The sequence below is a fragment of the Uloborus diversus genome, chromosome 7, assembly GCF_026930045.1.
Source record: "Uloborus diversus isolate 005 chromosome 7, Udiv.v.3.1, whole genome shotgun sequence".
NCBI lineage: Eukaryota > Metazoa > Arthropoda > Arachnida > Araneae > Uloboridae > Uloborus > Uloborus diversus.
The window spans coordinates 149599286-149617201 of NC_072737.1; the positions used below are offsets into that span (position 1 = coordinate 149599286).

A 17916-nucleotide genomic window follows, 5' to 3' on the forward strand; every position below is an offset into this window, starting at 1 on the left:
CATAAAGTTTTGAGTAAAACATAAACATGTTTAAAGTTCCAATCCTAGGTAGGCTTTTATTAAAACTTTTTCTAAATCATGCTGTATAGCTGCACCTACCAGGTACTATCCAGGGGTACTAGCACCATCTATTGTCGCAAAGCAGTGGAGAGGTTCTCCTACTACTTGTACTGGCTATTTCCACTTTTTAAATTTTCTGACTTACATCCCTTTGCTTCTGTACAACAGTATTGTACAACAATTACTTTTGGCATACAGACAATTCATTTATGTTAAAACTCGTGGTACTAGCACGGCTTGACCCGTAGTTGAAAATTAAAAGGTCATTCGGTTCACCTGCATGTTTACAAATAATGGATGATGAATTTCTCGCCAATTGGCTATGTTCATTCGCTCTCCCATTCCACGTCATGATAATTTCGTAATTTACTTGTCCATCTTATGATAATTTTGCTCCGGAAAGCATTCTTAAAATTGAAATAGAAAAAGAACAAAATCGAATTTTCGAAAAATCGCTTCAAGGTGCAAACCCCCATGCTAGAAACTAACTTTGTGCCAAATTTCATGGAAATTGGCCGAACAGTCTGGGCGCTATGCACGTCACAGACATCCTACAGACATCCAGACAGAGAGACTTTGAGCTTTATTATTAGTAAAGATAGATTATTAAGTCAAAATATTGTGCATATAAATACCAGGGTAAGTGCCTGTTGATAGCCAACAACAGGCACTGGACCTGGCTAGGCTGGTACTTGACAATTTATTAGACCCCAATGAAGATCAATGACTTTCCTTAAGCTATTTACCCCTTTAATGATTATAGCCTCTTTCTATAAGCTGTTTCGAGTTCCTACAACCCAACAAAAGTAGCAATTTTGAACATTTGAGGTAAAGGGGGAAAATCGGAGGTAGGGAGGTAAAAGAATAACAAACACTACTGGATTCCCTAGGAATAACCAACACACAATCACCACTGTAACATACCTTAATTATTTTAGCAGACATAAAGAAAATAATATACTTATAAATTTAACTTTATAAAATTATATAATTGAACTTTATATCTAAAATACAAACTAAGTTAAAGTGTTAGGTGCTCAATTGTTTAAATTTAAAAAAATTCAAAAAATCTCTTATAAGCGAAAATTAGTTAATGAAAATTAAAATCAAAATTGCAAATTTAAATAAGCATATAATTGAACAAGACAAAAGTAATCATTTTTTCAGTTATAAAAATAAAATAAAATAAAACAAGCTTATCTGATGTAGCATGTGCCAAAATAATTAATAATTGCCAGAAATATAAAAATATTTACAAGATGCAAAAGGATTGAAATCTGAAAAAAGGGAAGCAAATTTTCGCGAACCAAGTTCAATGTTGGCGTGTTTCACAGAAAATAAATTTATTTATTTTTTACAATAATTAAACATGAAATATGCTAATCTAAGATAGCATAAACTGAACCCTCTGGCACGACAGACCGTGAGGACCAAAGCCTACTGTGCCCATCTCAGTTTTCCTGACCAGGGGCTCTGAGGTGCAAGGCAGATGTTCCAGTTAGGTGGTCAGCCTAATGCGGAACCCCCAGTGTTTAATTCCCAAGTACACTTGGTACTCATTTTATCGACCCACTGAAAGGGATGAACAGAACTCCGGGCCTGTGGCATGGGAGCATGAAGTGTTGGTCACTGGGCCACCTAAGATAGCATACATGAAAACAATATACAATTAGCCAAAATATTTAAATGTTTGCAAGATGCAAAAACACTGACGTTTCAAACGCAAGAAGCAATTTTCTGCGAAGTCAGGAATAAGTTCAACGTTGAACTGTTTTCCATAAAATAAATTTATTTATTTTTTACTAAAATTAAGCACAAAGTATGCTAATCTAAGGTAGCATATGCGAAAATAGCATTTGATTAGCCAAAATATCTAAATATTTGCAGGATGCAAAAAGATGGAAATTTCAAACACAAGAGCAATTTTCTGGATTTCGAAAATAATTCCTTAACTAATTGTTGAAATTTAACAAAAAATAAACCAATCTAAGGTAATATATGTCAAAAAAAATTCCCGTTGTAAAAAACATCAAAATATTTACAAGATGCAAAAGGATTGAAAGCTCAAACACGGAAACAATGTTTCGCGATGTTGCATATTGAACACATTTTTAGAAAATTGCATAGGTGAAATACTTTTTTAAAATTTTCAAGCGCAATCCGATAATTTTTGAGAGAATTCAAGCACTAAGAAACTTTTTCAAGCGCTTGAAAATGATTTTTTCCTCCCAAGCACTTTCCAAGGTTTTTCAAAGGCTTACGAACCCTGACAATCACTGTTCGTAGCGCATTCTAAGTGGAGCTGCCTATTTAAAACTAATTTATCAATTCAATTAATCAATTGATACTATCCACAAATCGAAATTAAAAATTTACAAACATATGCTCTTGTGAAAAAATGGCGCATGCGTCATGAGTTTGCCTCCGATTTTATTTCAAAAGGGTTGGTTCATACCAATGTTACTATTATTATAGCGGGGGGGGGGAGGAGGAGAGAAGGGAGATCAGGAAATCCATTCACTTTAACAAACTTGGGGCCAGAATTCCTAGAAATATTGGTAGCACACTGCTTCGATTTGATGTCATAACTCCTCCCCAAAACATCTTCCTTTGCTGGATTTCCATGCTGTTGCAGTTGAAGGAGGAGTAATGACCTCCATCTGAAGCAAAATAATACGGGAAAGTCTGGGTCAAAGTTCAATGGAAAAAAGGTGCCGAGGCGGCGTGTTAAGGGTAACAAACATCAGCACACAGTCTCTTTTAATGTAATGAAAAGCTTCAAAATCTAATTTTTAAGTAAAAACAATATAAAAGTGGACTGATCCAACCAAAATGTTAAAAAGCGGTCTAAATCGGGCAGTAGCGTAGAATGAAGGGGGGGGGGGGCAGTCCACCCCGGGTGCCACGTATCTGGGGGGTGACATCCAAAGTAAAATTGCAAGTTTTTGAAAAATATAAAGCTAAAATGCCTTTTTGAGACTACAAATTTGAAAATTTTCCTCAGGGGGAAAGGTGTCACCCATGCTAGGTACGCCACTGCTAGTAATAGCCCTGTTAGGTGCTGCTAGCTGCTATACAGCATAATTTGGGGGGGAAAAAATGAAAGCCTACCTAGGATCTGAACTTTAAATGTGTACTCAAAACGTAAAAGTATCTACTTACATCGCATTGCTTCTTGCCGCCTCATATGAGGTTGAAAAAGTCAAATAATATTGCTATTTTTCCACCCCCAAAATTTTTTTAACCCCTCTGACACATAGAGGTGGAAAGAGAATCTCCCCTGGATTTAAACATTCGAATTAAATATTCTGAGCTCGTAAGATATATTTTTAAAAGAGGCTTTGTAATGAGCACGTTAACAAGTGATATTTTTGTAAAAGTGCTTCAAAATAAAACAGTAATTTTATTTACAAATATTTACAAAAAAGGAAATACATTTGCTAAAGCATCTATCAAACTTCCGTAAACAGGGTAAACACAATGCTAATAATGTATTTACTTCGAAATACAATGAGACACTATGGCAAATTCACAAAACTGAAGACTTTTCAACGGAGCAACAAAACAGCACTCTTCATTTAGTTACAGTCAACTGAAAATGAACTCTGGAAATCAGCTCAAGTCCTATTTACAGCATTGAAACAGAAAATAATAGACATTTAAAGATCTACAACAATCTAAACAGTTCAAAAAATCGCTAAAGGTGGCCAAGATTGGGGACATGTGGTGATTTGGCACCAAAAATAATGCCAACATGGGGACATCTGTTCAATTTCTCAACAATTTCATAAACTTCAATGTTGAAATGTCGACAAAGCTTGGAAAATTACCTACAAGTAAGGCATCAAAAACTAAAGAAAACTGTGAATAAAAATTATTGAAATCAAAGTCAATTTTAGCAAGCTTACAGTAAAATTAATCATACAAAAGCATAAATATAGCATCTACAGTCAGACAATGATTTAACAAACCTCTATTTAACAAAATTTGCAATTTGGCAAATTTTTCTTTTCCCCTTGACTAAAATGAAGGCAAAAACCCCTATTTACCAAATAATAAACACCAAATTAACCAATTATTTTAACAGATTTTTTTTAAAATTTGAGTTAGGAATTATTGGACTGTTTTCCAAATTTTATATCATATTGTCCGAAGCAGAAAAAGACTTTTCTTGGAATAAGCCGTTTTTGACGGGCGAGGGGGCAACCAACGAATATTGATTGTGATGCAGAAAGAGATAATGAAACTCCTGTAAAAACTTACTTTATCAAATGCTTTACATGGCCTGGAAACTAAAAACATATTGCAGCAGGCTACAAATGATGCAGTATTTTCTTCCCTCCATAAAGTCGAAAGAGAACTATTTTGAGTCAAGTGTCAAGGAAATTGTCAAACATCTATTACTAAGTAGTTTAAAATTTCAAATTAACTAGTGTGTATAATATGTGGTGAAATGCTGAACAAAAAGTGTACACTTTCTAATTATGGATATTTTTGTGCAGTTACTGATAAGGGGTTTTACATTAGGTAAGTGCAGTTTTCTAAATTTTATTTTCACAACCCGATATTACAAATAGCCCCAATTTAACATATAAAGGTTTTGGTCCCGAAGAATTCGTTAAATTGGGGTCCGTCTGTATTTACGAAATTTGTAACAGAGGACTTAAAAAATGCTTATTAATGTCTAAAATTATCAAATAAATGTACATTAATATTTCTGTAGAGTGACTTACCTTAATCAAATCATCCTTCAGTTTATAAATTGGCAAAACTCGCCTCTGTTCCAAAATGCTCATTTGAGTCTTTTTCCCATAAGATGCCTTTGATCCACCAGTGACATATTTTTTCCATTCTGGCAAATCTTGTGTAGGTAAACTAATGCCTCGCATATTGGCAGCTAATGTCCTTCCTCCGGCTAGAAAAAGAAGTAAAAGTATGCAACATCATAGCAAAAGTAAAAAACCAGAATGATTAATAATAAACAGAGGAATAAATATGTTTTTTACTTCAAACTGTAGCTCCGACAGCTGCTGAAGTATGTAGCAGTTCTGATAACTACAGACGCTCAGAATGTCAGTGCTGCTTGCTTGGGGTTAGTTAAATATACAAAAATAAATAATGGAAAAAGAAGAGGCGAAGGAGATCGAAGATGCTACAGGGACTGTACTCTATATTGTTGGAATCCATTTAGCTTCCAAAACTTTAAACAAGTTTTTCTCAAAACCACTTTTTCAAAGTTTGCCTTCACTCCCATTTTAAAACCTATTGATCGATTCATTTTAAATTTTGCACACACATTCTGCATAGCAAAAATCTCCCCCCTACAATGAGTTTGGATTTTTTTTATTTGGTGTTTTACAAACAAAATAGCGGAATTCGTTGCGAAAAATAGCACTTTTATCTTTAAATCGCCGCCAAATATTTTAAAGTCAAACAAAAAAAGATCTGAAAATGTAGGGGGGAGGATTAACTTATACTTTGACTAAATTCAAATAGAATTTGATTTCAGATAAATGTCAGCTGAGATACATTGAACACCGCAAATCATCTTTCTCCAAAGGTGCTCTGAGGAAAGCTTCGTCTCCCGCTTGTATGTGGATCACAAAAGGCTTTAATAAATTTAATCAAACCATTTTCTAAAAAAATTGGTAAAAAAAGGTGAATTTTTTGGCGCTGAACACTCTACCTACGCAAAATAAATTACACTAAGACTACTTTCCCCTCTCCCCTTAAAAACACACTTGCACACACACAAATCCTCACAAAGGGAGCAAAACATGGGGTTGAGAAATGTAATATAAAACAGAAATGTTTTGTGAAATTATTTTATTTATCTCCCCCCCCCTTTTAATTTAGTTTTTTTTTTCTTTTTTCATTCCCTAAATGAGATATCCCTCTGTTATGTAGTCACTCGAAAACAATAGGTTTTGTGCAAATTGGTAGGTTATATGTGTCTATATGGCTCATTAGAGATGCAAAAACCCTACACAGGGTTCATACTCAATTTGGACAAAAAAATGTCCATGACTTTTCCAAGACTTTTTCATGACTTCATAAAAATTTTCATGACCTTGTTATACGAAGAATATAATACTATTTAATGTCAAACTTGCCAATTTTCGGAAAGGAGTTTTAGAAAAACTTTTACGTGAATGCAATTACCTCATTGGAGCATTTACTTGTCACTGCAAAAATATCAGTGCACACTGCAGAAACTAGTAAATTATTCTTATTTGTCTTTATCATATAAATTCAAGTAAAGCAAAACTATTGTGAATGTAATACACTGTGTGATGTTTAAATGTCTAGTAAATATTTAATAAATAGGGCAGAATAGTAATGAATGGGACAAAAATTATATGAGTCATTACCAAGTTTCCAATAATAAATTCACTTCATGAAAACATTTGCTTTTTGTTGTCAACAGTGCATTTAATCAGCCATGTAACTTCACAAAGCCACGGTTTTCAGTAAATTTATTTTTCTAAACCAGATATTTCAGCTGGCCACAAGGATCAGTTTTGCGAGCTGTATGTTGGGCACCACTGATTTAGAGTATTAGAATCCCCCTATTTCTATGTTCTATTGCCTGACTAAAGTCTTCATTTTCTAAAGCCTTCAACATATTGAGAAAAACTAAGATTGAGAAAAAAAAATTGAGATAAATTTAATAATGAGTTTTTTTACAAGTAGTTGAAACGAAATCGGATTCAGTTAAATTACATTTTTAGAGAGGGCGTGGCAAAATCAAGAACGTGCATGTCCACTACTACAGAATATAAACTATAAGAAGTGCTGATAATAATGGTGAATTCAAAATTAGTGATGCCCCAGTAGTAAAAACACGTACCAAAAAAAGGCGAGTGGCTGTTACAGAAGCGGATGAAATTGGATTCCAAAATTCAGATTTGTTTTTGAGATCGTTCAATTTACATGCAATATTACTAACTCACTCAATGTTTCTAGCGCTCATTTCGCCATTGTTACTTTTTTACTGCCCAAGATATTTTTCCATGACTTAAAAAATATTTCCTTGACTTTTAAAGAAAATATTTGTTTTCCATGTTTTTGTCTAGGTCTGAAAAATTTGTTTATTTTTGTTCCCATGACTTTCCAGGATTTCCATGACCCATACGAACCCTGGCTACAATTTTCCAAACTTTGGCTAATTTATTATTCAACTCAGAAGTATTTGTACAGTAAATACTGCTACATTTAATTTTTAATTAAAAAGTAATATTGAAAAAAAGTAAAAGCATGGCAGCATTTTCTCAATTTTTACAATCAATATCTCATTTGAGAATTTTAAAGTAGGGTCATTCCTCGAAAATATCAACCTGCAGGCCAAAATTTCAAACTCAATCAATATTAATGTGTTATACATAATTTTAGAGATAACATTCTTAATTTTCGAATCTCGAAAAAAGGCTTATCAAGATGGATGCTGTGCGCAGAATAATTACTGATTAAAGATCTTCAACAACAGCATGTAAATTTTAACTATAAAGCATTCAAGAAATGTGACCTGTAATTTTTTAAGCATACATTTGATGTAAATATTTTTTTTTCCAGTTATTGCTTACATTTTGAGATTTTAGTATCTTTAATTTCTTTCATTGAATTTTAATTTTTTTCTCACTGAGCCTAATTTGAATTCTCTGTTAAACGGGCTGTTACGTTTGTCACAAAACATCACATTTTCTCTTCCACTCTTTTTATAAGACTACAAAAAGAAAAATGTTGCTTTATTCTCTTCCCAAGAGCTTCCTTGAATGCATTTAAAAGGGTTAATTTTTATTAAATTATTTACACAATTAGCTATTAGCGTGACGAACGTAACATATTGATTGTGACGATCGTAATTGCTTGAAACAAATACTGCATCTTTCGAACGTTTAGATCAATAAAAAATGACTGAAATGTATATTTTGAATAGTTGTTTTTTCAATGTTACTGCATAAAAATTTTGTAATTTTTGCAACAATTAACTCGATTTTGTACACATAGTGGTGGAATTTTCCTGGGTTGCATTTTATGGAAAAATCGGTAGCTTAAAAAAAAAACGAGAGAGTTAAAGCAGAGCAAAATGGCAGGTAAACAGAAAGAAAATGACAAGAAAAAAAAGCAGCAGAGCGGATCTGAATATTACGGCAAAAAAAGAAAAAAAAAAACACTCACACACACACAAAGAATTAAAAAAAAAAAAAAAAATCAAGAAGACTGAGAAATCAGAAATGAGAAGTCAGGATGTGAGAATCAATTGTAAAGAAGCTGGTAAGCTAGCTTTGCACAGAGAAGATAACCAATGTGACTTCGCCTTTCTCAACATGCTAAGTTTACGGAAAGATTCAAAAAGCACGCTCTTCCATGTAGTCCCAGGAAAAAATAGGCTTTTATACGTTATCTTGCTAAATAATAATAACAATATTGGAATTACCGTGGCAGAAATAAACGTCAAAAAGTTCCTGGAAGAAGCTTTCTTGAAAAAACAATCCTTACAAATGATATTGTTTTCGTAAAGATGATTGCATTTCTTGATAGTTTTCTGGAAAAAAAGTTCCGCATGTGTGTGATAGAAAAAAAGTGTTGTAAAGACCCAAGACAGAAGAAAAACTTATCTTTTCTTCTTTATTACATGCTAAACTGCCATTTCAAACGTATGTTTTCTCTCATGCCAAGCTCTTTCTGCATCAGACTAAGGCATATTCACAACATGATTGTATATTTTAATGAAGAAAAATATTATAAACAGTGAGAAAATGAAACGTTACTCGAAATCCGCTTTTTAGCTGTTGCCAAAAACAATAAAAAATAATAGTAATAATAAAGTTAATAAACTAAATTCAAGGCTAAACCTCAGCAATGTGGATTACGCTCCTGAATTTGAATCGAAGAAATCCTCGAAAACCTTCAGTATTTGAAACATTTAAAGTGACTAAAATCCACAAATATTTGCTTACTTAGGCCTTGAAATTAAATTGTTAATTTTAATAACAAAATTAAATTTCAACGCTATCATTTTTCATTTTTTCTGGAAACAATTTAAAAAATACCAACGTCACTTCCATCACACAAAAATGTGGGGGATCTCAGAAAAGCAAAGCTCTCGAATAAAAAGTTTCATTTCAAAACAGAGGAGAAAAAAAATTAATTTTGCACAAAGCCACTAAAAAAGCATTTATTTAATCCATGTTGAAAAATTGTTGATATAAGTGTTATTTTTAAGAGAAAGTATCAGTGCTTACTTATTAATTAGTATTTAGACACGTAACAGTCTAAAAAACTACACGTGTCATCACCGTGACGTACCTAACTTTAGAGTTATGCTCTTCAATGTTACGTTCGTCACACGTCATATTTTGACGAAATATTCATTTCTGTTACATTATAAGAAAAATGAGTATTATTCTGCTTGAATAATAAAGTTAAGGAATGAAACTAACGCACTGCACTAGTTTTACAACAATATCTACCTAAACTTTAGAGAAATTGAGAGCTGAATTTCATGTTGCAAATTCAAGGTTGCAAAAATGTTATGTTCGTCACACTATAGTAATTTAGTTTCAAAAACCAATGTATGTGATTTGTACTGTGTTTTATTGCATTAATATTACACATAAGTTTTATTCTTTCACAATTTTCCACAAAACCACAAGTAAATGATTATTAGATGTTTTAAACTCATGAGATACGTAACAAAACAGAGTACGTTCGTTACTATGGAATGTAAAATTACAGTGGATTTTTTAAAACAATAATTAATACTTTTTGCTAATATAATGTATAAGGCAGTGTGAAGCAAAAGGGATGTAAGTGAAAAAATTTAAAATTTGCAGATAACCAGTACAAATGATAGGAGAACCTCTCCTCTGCTTAGGGGCAAGAAATAGTACCATTAGATCTGATAGCTCCTGCTATACAACATAATTTAGAAAAAAATTATTAAATATACAACATAATATAGAAAAAAAATAATAAAAGCCTACCTAGGATCTGAACTTCAAACGTGTTTTAATTAAAGCTTTAAAATGTACACTTACATCCTTTTGCTTCTCACTGCCTCATATGTCCCATGGCCCATTAAGGGTTAAATACCAACAGTATTTACCGTCCAGCAATGGATCAATCCAATGCTTATTTAAACACGCTGGAATTGAATCCATTTCAGCTTCCTTTTGTTGTTGTTTTTGCTCCTTTCTTTCTTTTGCCAAAGCAGATTGCATCGTAGCTGCTTGTGCCAAAGAGCCATCGGGATTCTACAAAACATAAATCAAAACATTGTTCAAAGTTTTATTTTGGCAAACGGTTAGAATATTCCTTATGCATTTATAACTGCAAAGCTTGGCTGAAGGAAAAATAAAAAACAAAACAAAGATTGGATAGTCATCAAAAATAAGCATCAGTATATCTGGTGAAGATGCAGAATATTCAGAATTTTGGATCTCTAAGGTTCTGACTTCTGAAGGTCTACTGTATTGTAGGTGAGATGATGGAAGGTGAACTCACCTTCATTATTCTAATGGGACTTAAATCTTGCATGTTTGCATGACCATGCCCAGTTAGAAACGGAGGCTCATCATCTACTAATTCAATTTCTATGTCTTCATCTAAGAGAAGAAGAATTTTATCAATTATTTTCAGTTTTAAATGTGCAATGATTAAGTTCACAAACATAATCTTCAATAACAAAAGTAAAAAGAGCTGATTTCACTTATATTGAAAAGTGAAATAACCAATGATGAAATAAACAGAGATTAACATTAAAACCAATCAAAGAAAAAATAATAAAGTAAAAAATGCATTACAACTATTTTCAAGGGACTGCAAATATTGTTTATCGTTTAAAGGGAATCAAGTTTTAACCGATTTCAAGCACTGGAAGACTGTTAAAATGGGACTGAATTTTTATTTTCGTACAAATGGACATTTTGTTTTATTTTGTATTATTATTGTTCATTGCAATGAGATTCTACATAGCAACAACCGATTGATAAGAATAAACAAACTGAAAAATTAGGTAAATTTTTCTAATTTAAGCCACAAACTAGTTTCAAAATAAAATGAAAATCCTCATCCCATTTTTAATGCACTGCAAATCTAGGCCAAAATATTGAATTATACGTATTTTGTAAAAAAATCATGAAAAAAAAAAAAGATCAATCGTTGATAGCCTATTATTTTTCTGAAGCTAACTTATAAATTGCTCAATGCTCATAAACAAAGTTTTCTTCAACTATCATAGTTTCATATTTTGTTCAATTTTTCTCATTGCATTTGTATTTGCATTTGTAGTAAAAGATTAACCTTCTGCTACATTGTATGTTGATTTGAAGATATAGGCATATTTAGATTGATTTCCATCCATGACTCGAACCATTTAGATGTTTTAGCTGAAGGATTTTCGATGACATTTTTTGTCTCCTGGTAGTCCTGTTTTGGAAAATCTGGAGTAGGTGAAGCAAGTTCTGATTGTTTCATCAAAAACCTGATCTCTGATTGAAGAACTGATAACATGAAACAATGTAATGATTACACTAATCACTGTGCCGATAATTTTACATTTTTTATCACAATAATATTAAAAAGTTCATCATCTAAATCCGAAATACCACCTAAAATCCCAAATTTCTTTTACAATCATCAATAAAGAAATGAAAATTAAAAAAATATCAAAATTTAAATACTTTAAAGCTAAAAATTGTTTTCCTTCTACCAAAAAAATATCAGTTCTAAAAGAGCCGATTGGAGAAATGATACAAGTACACGTGCCTATGTTTCATAAAGGTCGCATCCCCTCCCCCACACACAACCCCCCCCCCCCCATCACCACAAAGATACATATAGAACTCCTGGCTGTTCCCTTAACAAAAAGATAGATTTTTAAAAAACGAAATGAAAAAGTAGTCGATAGTCAATTGTGAGGTTCATTTTCATAAATTCTGCAAAAAGTTTTCTCAAAATTCCACAAACAAAAGGTTGCTTACAGGGTTCTTGTAGCGGTCCCGAAGCTATGGAATTTGGTGGCAGCCTTACTGTTATCAGCTCCATGGTCGACACACACTAAGGTGCAAGCCTTCCCTGATGACTTTATCTTTTTAGTCTACGGACGCACTAGGGAACTTCTTCAAGCTAATGCCAATTTTTCTCTCAAAATCTTCCATAATAGGCACCTAGAACATAATCTCAAAGCTTCAGAAAGCAAAACAATCGCTCTTCTTTTTAAAGTTCCTCGCAATCTGGTTTGTCCCCCCACATTTTACGTCTTGGTGACAAGTTTATTAAACAAACAAAAGTTTTAAAGTATCTTGGCCTACATTTTAATCAATTTCTAACGTGGAATGCCCACATAGATTGGATTAAGCACAAAACTTTCTACAAACAAAGCTCTCTGCAATGCCTAGCAGGTAGAAACTGGGGGACTCGAATGGCAGAAAGAAGACTGATTTACTCAAATTTTTGAAAGTACAATACTTTATGCAGCTGGATTGTGGGGTACAGGGCCGGATTTGGAAGTGTGGAGGCTCCGGGGCAACGAAGGAGTGGAGGCCCCTAATCAGGGTTTGAAAAGATCATCATATTTTCGAAGAAAAATATCCGATACTTTGATATATATCTGAATATTTCGATATATATGTACATATCCGATATTTGCAACCCGTAAAAGTTAGGATATTTTGATAAAAATTTATTGTGGGGGCCCCTTTGTTGTGGGGGCCCCGGGGCGGTAGCCCCGCCTACCCTCCCTTAACTCCGGCCCTGGTGGGGTAGATGTTTACCAGTTAAATTAGAAAAGCAATTACTAACTCTTGAAAGCAGGGCACTTCTTACTATAACCAGAGCATACAGAACTTGCTCGCCCACCGCTTTGCAAACCTTAACTGGTATTCCTCGAATAGAACTAACAATAAGGGAAAAAGTATGGATTTGGAAAATAGGAATAGAATCAGCAGAGATTATTCTAGATGGAACTACTTATTCACCTTCAGATTTTGAATCTCCTGCACCTAAATTGTTTTGTAATTCACATTTACAAATTAAACAATATCCAATCTCAACAAATTCCAATTCCGCAAATCTTTCATTTCATCACTTATACACAGATGGTTCTCGCACTTCCACTGGTACAGCATCAGCATATGCTTGTTTTGAAGGCGAAATTCTTTCATCTTCTTGGAGTATCTGTCTTCATCTCAATAACAGTATTTTTCAAGCAGAATTTTTTGCTATTCACCAAGCATTAAAATTCTCGAATTCGCTAAACGCTGTTCAAATTTTTTCGGATAGTCAGTCTTCTCTCTTAGCAATTAAAAATCCTCTTCAACAGAACAAAACGGTTTCTGATATCCAACAGTCATTATTAGGAAATTCTTCTGTCTCAATTGTGATAGGAACAGGGGACCCTCGGGTGTGATGTGATGTCTCAATTCAATGGGTAAAAGGGCATTCTGGGGACGTTGGCAACGATCTGGCTGATCGCTTAGCAAGAACTGCAGCTGACGAACCGCAATTTCCTTCTTGATCTATTCCTCTTCCAAAACCCTCACTAATTTCAGACATTAAAAAACAAACATTAGATGAGTGGCAATTTAGGTGGAGTGAAGCAGATACTGGATGTAGAGTCTTCGAATTCTTCCCCACCATTCGTTTTTCTCCCCGCATTAAAAGTAGATTTGAGACAATTTTCCTTTCTGGCCATGGACCATTCCCACAATATCTTCACAGATTTAAACTTTCTGATTCTACTAATTGCTCTTGTGGGGAATTTAGGTTCTCCATAACATTACATTTTCTTCTGTCTACTAACATTGCATTTGCATATCAGACGTAATTATAGTCTTTCACTCAATAAAAACATATTAATTGCCTTTTTACAACATCATACCCATATCAGACTTACCTCGATTTTCCGTCTCTAGGCTAATGAAGGCTTCACCTTTCAAGGCATTGACTAATACACATATTTTTTCTATTTTCAATAGTTAATATTGTTTAAATTTAGTTTTTTTTTCTGCACTTTAACACGTTATCTTCTGTAAAGCAACAACTCTCTAGTGTTGTTCATGTTTCATTGTATCATTGTAAAGCTTTTATGCATTGGTTTTGTCTACTTTATTACATATATTGATGTTAAATTACCAAAATTTTTGTCAAGAGCAAATCAAAATTGTAACAGATAATAATGTAATATTTTATGTATTTAAATAAAGTTCCTCAGAGACCCACTTGCTCACACTTATTTGAGCATTTAAAACCAATAAACCAAGCAATTGGTAGGTGTGGGTGGTCTCTGAGGGTGTCATGTGTCAAGTCAATTGTGAGGCCCAGACTGGCGACTACAGTGGTGCTCAGAGGGGTTTGAGCGGCCGCTCTTAAGGATTGATTTAACACTATGTTAATAAGTCAAAGATTTCGCGCCGTGGAAAACTAGACGCTAACAAGGGTGACTGTTTTGAGAGGTTTCACTGCATTAGTATTATGACAATATGCTTAATATCATAGATTATTTTACAACTGAAATCATACCATCACCAGCATCTTTAGGTAGTACACCTGTAGTTTCATCAAAATCAGGTAATTCAGATTGATCAATAGCATTAGCTGCTAACAACTAAAAATAATAATAATAACAATGATAATAACAAAGGAAGAAAACAAAAGAAATATCATACAATAAAATATGTTGGTCAAAGAAAATTAAGTAATATGCAATTATTCAAAGCACTTTTTAAAAAAAATAATAATATAAATAAAATAACTAGTACTTAAATAAATAATGTTCATGATAAGCAAGGCTTAATGCCTAAAAAAAGGTGCAGGAGCCTATATCCTACAGAAAATATATTCACACCTAATGAAATAAGCATCAAGTTGTGATATAACAACAATTCTTAGCTTTAATTTTCTTTTCTTTTTTATGTTTTCCAATGTCATTTAGAAAATTATAAATACAGTTGAGCTTTGTTATCACGTCACCTTTGGAGCTGTCTACAAAGTGTTGTCATAGAAGGAGCGAAGTCTTAACCAGAACAGTGGAAAAGTTCATAATTAAACAGTTTATAATAAAGGTACAGATTTAAAAAATTAACAAATAAGTTAATGCTTTTAATTAGATTCATTTAAAGTAGTTTTGAATTATTGGAGAACAAGGCTAAAATCATACAAAATAAAAAATAAATAAAGAAAGAAAAACAACTTCACATATTTTTTTATTTTATTCTGCACACGGGTTTGCTTAATTGTGTACCTCAGAGCCAGAGGAACGTAAGTCACATTATGATAATTTTGCAGTAGAGCAAAAAAACAGAAAATAATGATTTTGTTGCCTAGTTGCAAAGCTATTATATGAATTAAGCTACAAAATATGACTGTTAATACTAAAAAAAAAGTCTTCTTCATCCCCTGTAGGTTAATTTTTGCACCACTTTTCAATTATTTACATAATTAAAGAATAAAAGATTCCTTGTATCAGAACTGGACTTACGTTGTTGTGGTTTTAATTAAAAACAGTTCCGTGCCTGAGGGCCAGACTAACGTAAGTCACATTAATCTACTTTGTACGAGAGTGTGAAAATGGTGGAGTGTGAGAGCGGTGGGTTTGGATTGAAAATGATTAAATCCAACTCCGAGAATTCTAGAGCCTTTGACTCAGACTCCCTTTCAAAATTATTCCGACTCTGACTGACTCCATAGCACAGAGTTTTGGACTCAAAGGAAAAATAACCAACTCTAATTTCAACTCCTGTATTTTAAACCGTCATATCCCGGCGGCGCCGAATACAACTCCTTTACTTCAAAATCAATTAAACTCCAACTCTGCATCCCTGGTTAAAACTGAAAGGAAGGATTTCATTTACATAGGCAAAACATAATTGTTAATTTTTAAAAAAATGTATGCAATACTCCCTGTTTGCTCATTTTCGTACAATTTAAGAATTAATTATGCAACGAAAGATTAAATGACTCATTATATCAGAATTGGACTTATGTTACTGTTGTTTTACACCAAACACAGTTTTAAAAATGTTTAAACGGTTTTACAAGTAAACTGCAAAAGTTCCTAGTAGAAATTTAATGATACTTAACTCAAAAAGTAATAGACAGTCAGAATTAGTACATATAAGCAGAACGTAATTTTAAAATGTTGCAAAGAAACTGTGATCATCTATAAATTGTAGATGATCTCAAAACATAAGTCTAGAGCAGTTGAATCATCTTCAGGAACGTTTCCTTCGTTTTCTCCATGTGGAAGATTTTCAAAGTCAGGTCTATACACTATAATAGGAATCCACTGCGTTTTAATTCGTAAGGTCTCTGCAGTTTTCATTACTTATCTTTTTTGGTGGTTATTCTTAATTTTGGAATTGCCTTGGCAGGGTGGCGACAGGAACTGTGAAAAAAAGTTCCCTGACTTTTCCCTGATTTCCCTGATTAAGTTCACCAAATTTCCCTGATTTACGTTACCAATGATAATGGTTTTCTTTCTTTGCTCTACTTGAAATCCATTGTATGTTTGTATAAAATGCAGTATTTTAAACGTTTTAAGTTGTGTAAAGTTGTTGAACTAAAGGTATATTTTAAAAAATGCTACTTTTTTAATAAAATGGTTAAAAAAAACATATCAAGTCATTTTTTGGGGGGGGAAAAAACCCTACAAAATAGAATATTAAATTTTTCTACAATGGAAAGATTATAGAGAATTTTTAAAAAAAACTTTACTTCCAGAAACCACTTAGCATAAGAATTTTAAGAAACTATTAAAATCACTCTTAAAAACATATGTGTATTTATGATAGAACTAAAAAGTAATTGAAATTATTTTGAACTAAATTTTCAAACAGTATAATAATTGTTGCAAGAATAACAAGCAATAGTGAAATAATAGAAGTAATTTAGTTATTCTTATATAACTAATTGACATATTTATGCAAAACAGATGAAACCATTTGACATCCATTCATATGGAGCTTTTCACTAATCAAGAACATAGATTTTAATGAATGAATACAGCATTTTAACAATAAAAAAATAAAGATATTTACTTAAGTTACTTAGTTAACTCTATTTCAAATGATTTCAGTATGTAATGAAAAAAAATCTTACATCGCTTTTGTAACAAACAACTTTGAAATGCAAGGGGGAAAAAAGAAATAAAAAAGCAATTAGTTAATTTCAAAAATAAAAGAAGAATACAACTTGGTTATAAAATAAAAGAATCACTTATGTCCGAAGAAAAGAAAACCTTTATAATCTGCGGTGATAACAAATAATAAACAAAGTTTTTTTTATTGAAAGTTCAATTTTATCAATCAAATTAAAAACAGGAAGAAGTAATAATTTTTAAGCTTTTAAAGTATTAATTCAAAAACCAAAGATTTCTTCTTGAAATTCTGATTACAGTATGCTAATTACTTCGAGACAATGGAATAAAGGCAAAGGAGCTAAGGCATTAATGAAGGCTTCCTCTTTGCCTGTATGGTTGTTTATTTTACGTAGCATTGAAAGCGTAAAAGGAAATTTTAAGCTAGGTAAAATAAACAACCTAACAGACACAGAAACAATCTTAGGAAGTTCATCCTGTGGGGAATAAGTAAGATTCAATACTTTGATGTTGAGGGAAAAAAATGCACAAATATGCGGCAGTGTATAATCACACCTCATTAATTTTACTTTTTTTGAGCAGATAATTGGCGGAAAATGCGTAGGCAATTAAAATACTTAATTTTGTAAAGCAAAAAAAAAATTTTTTTTCCTTCATAAAATAAATTTTCCCTGATTTTTTGTTATTTTTTCAAAATTCCCTGATATTTCCCTGACTTTTCCCTGATTAATAAAGTTCCCTGACTTTTCCCTGATCTC

At 32.5% G+C, this 17916-nt stretch overlaps 1 protein-coding gene across 1 annotated transcript in view; it reads right to left on the bottom strand.

Moving 5' to 3' along the window:
- The window catches only part of LOC129226941 (ATP-dependent RNA helicase DHX8-like), a 75182-nt gene that overhangs the window by 43425 nt on the left and 13841 nt on the right, over nt 1–17916 (bottom strand). The window contains exons 5-8 of the mRNA XM_054861570.1: nt 14584–14668; nt 10567–10667; nt 10169–10316; nt 4794–4975 (exon numbers count right to left, since the gene is read on the bottom strand). Of these exons, the coding sequence (XP_054717545.1) occupies nt 4794–4975; nt 10169–10316; nt 10567–10667; nt 14584–14668 (516 nt within the window). The remainder of the gene's footprint in view (nt 1–4793; nt 4976–10168; nt 10317–10566; nt 10668–14583; nt 14669–17916) is intronic.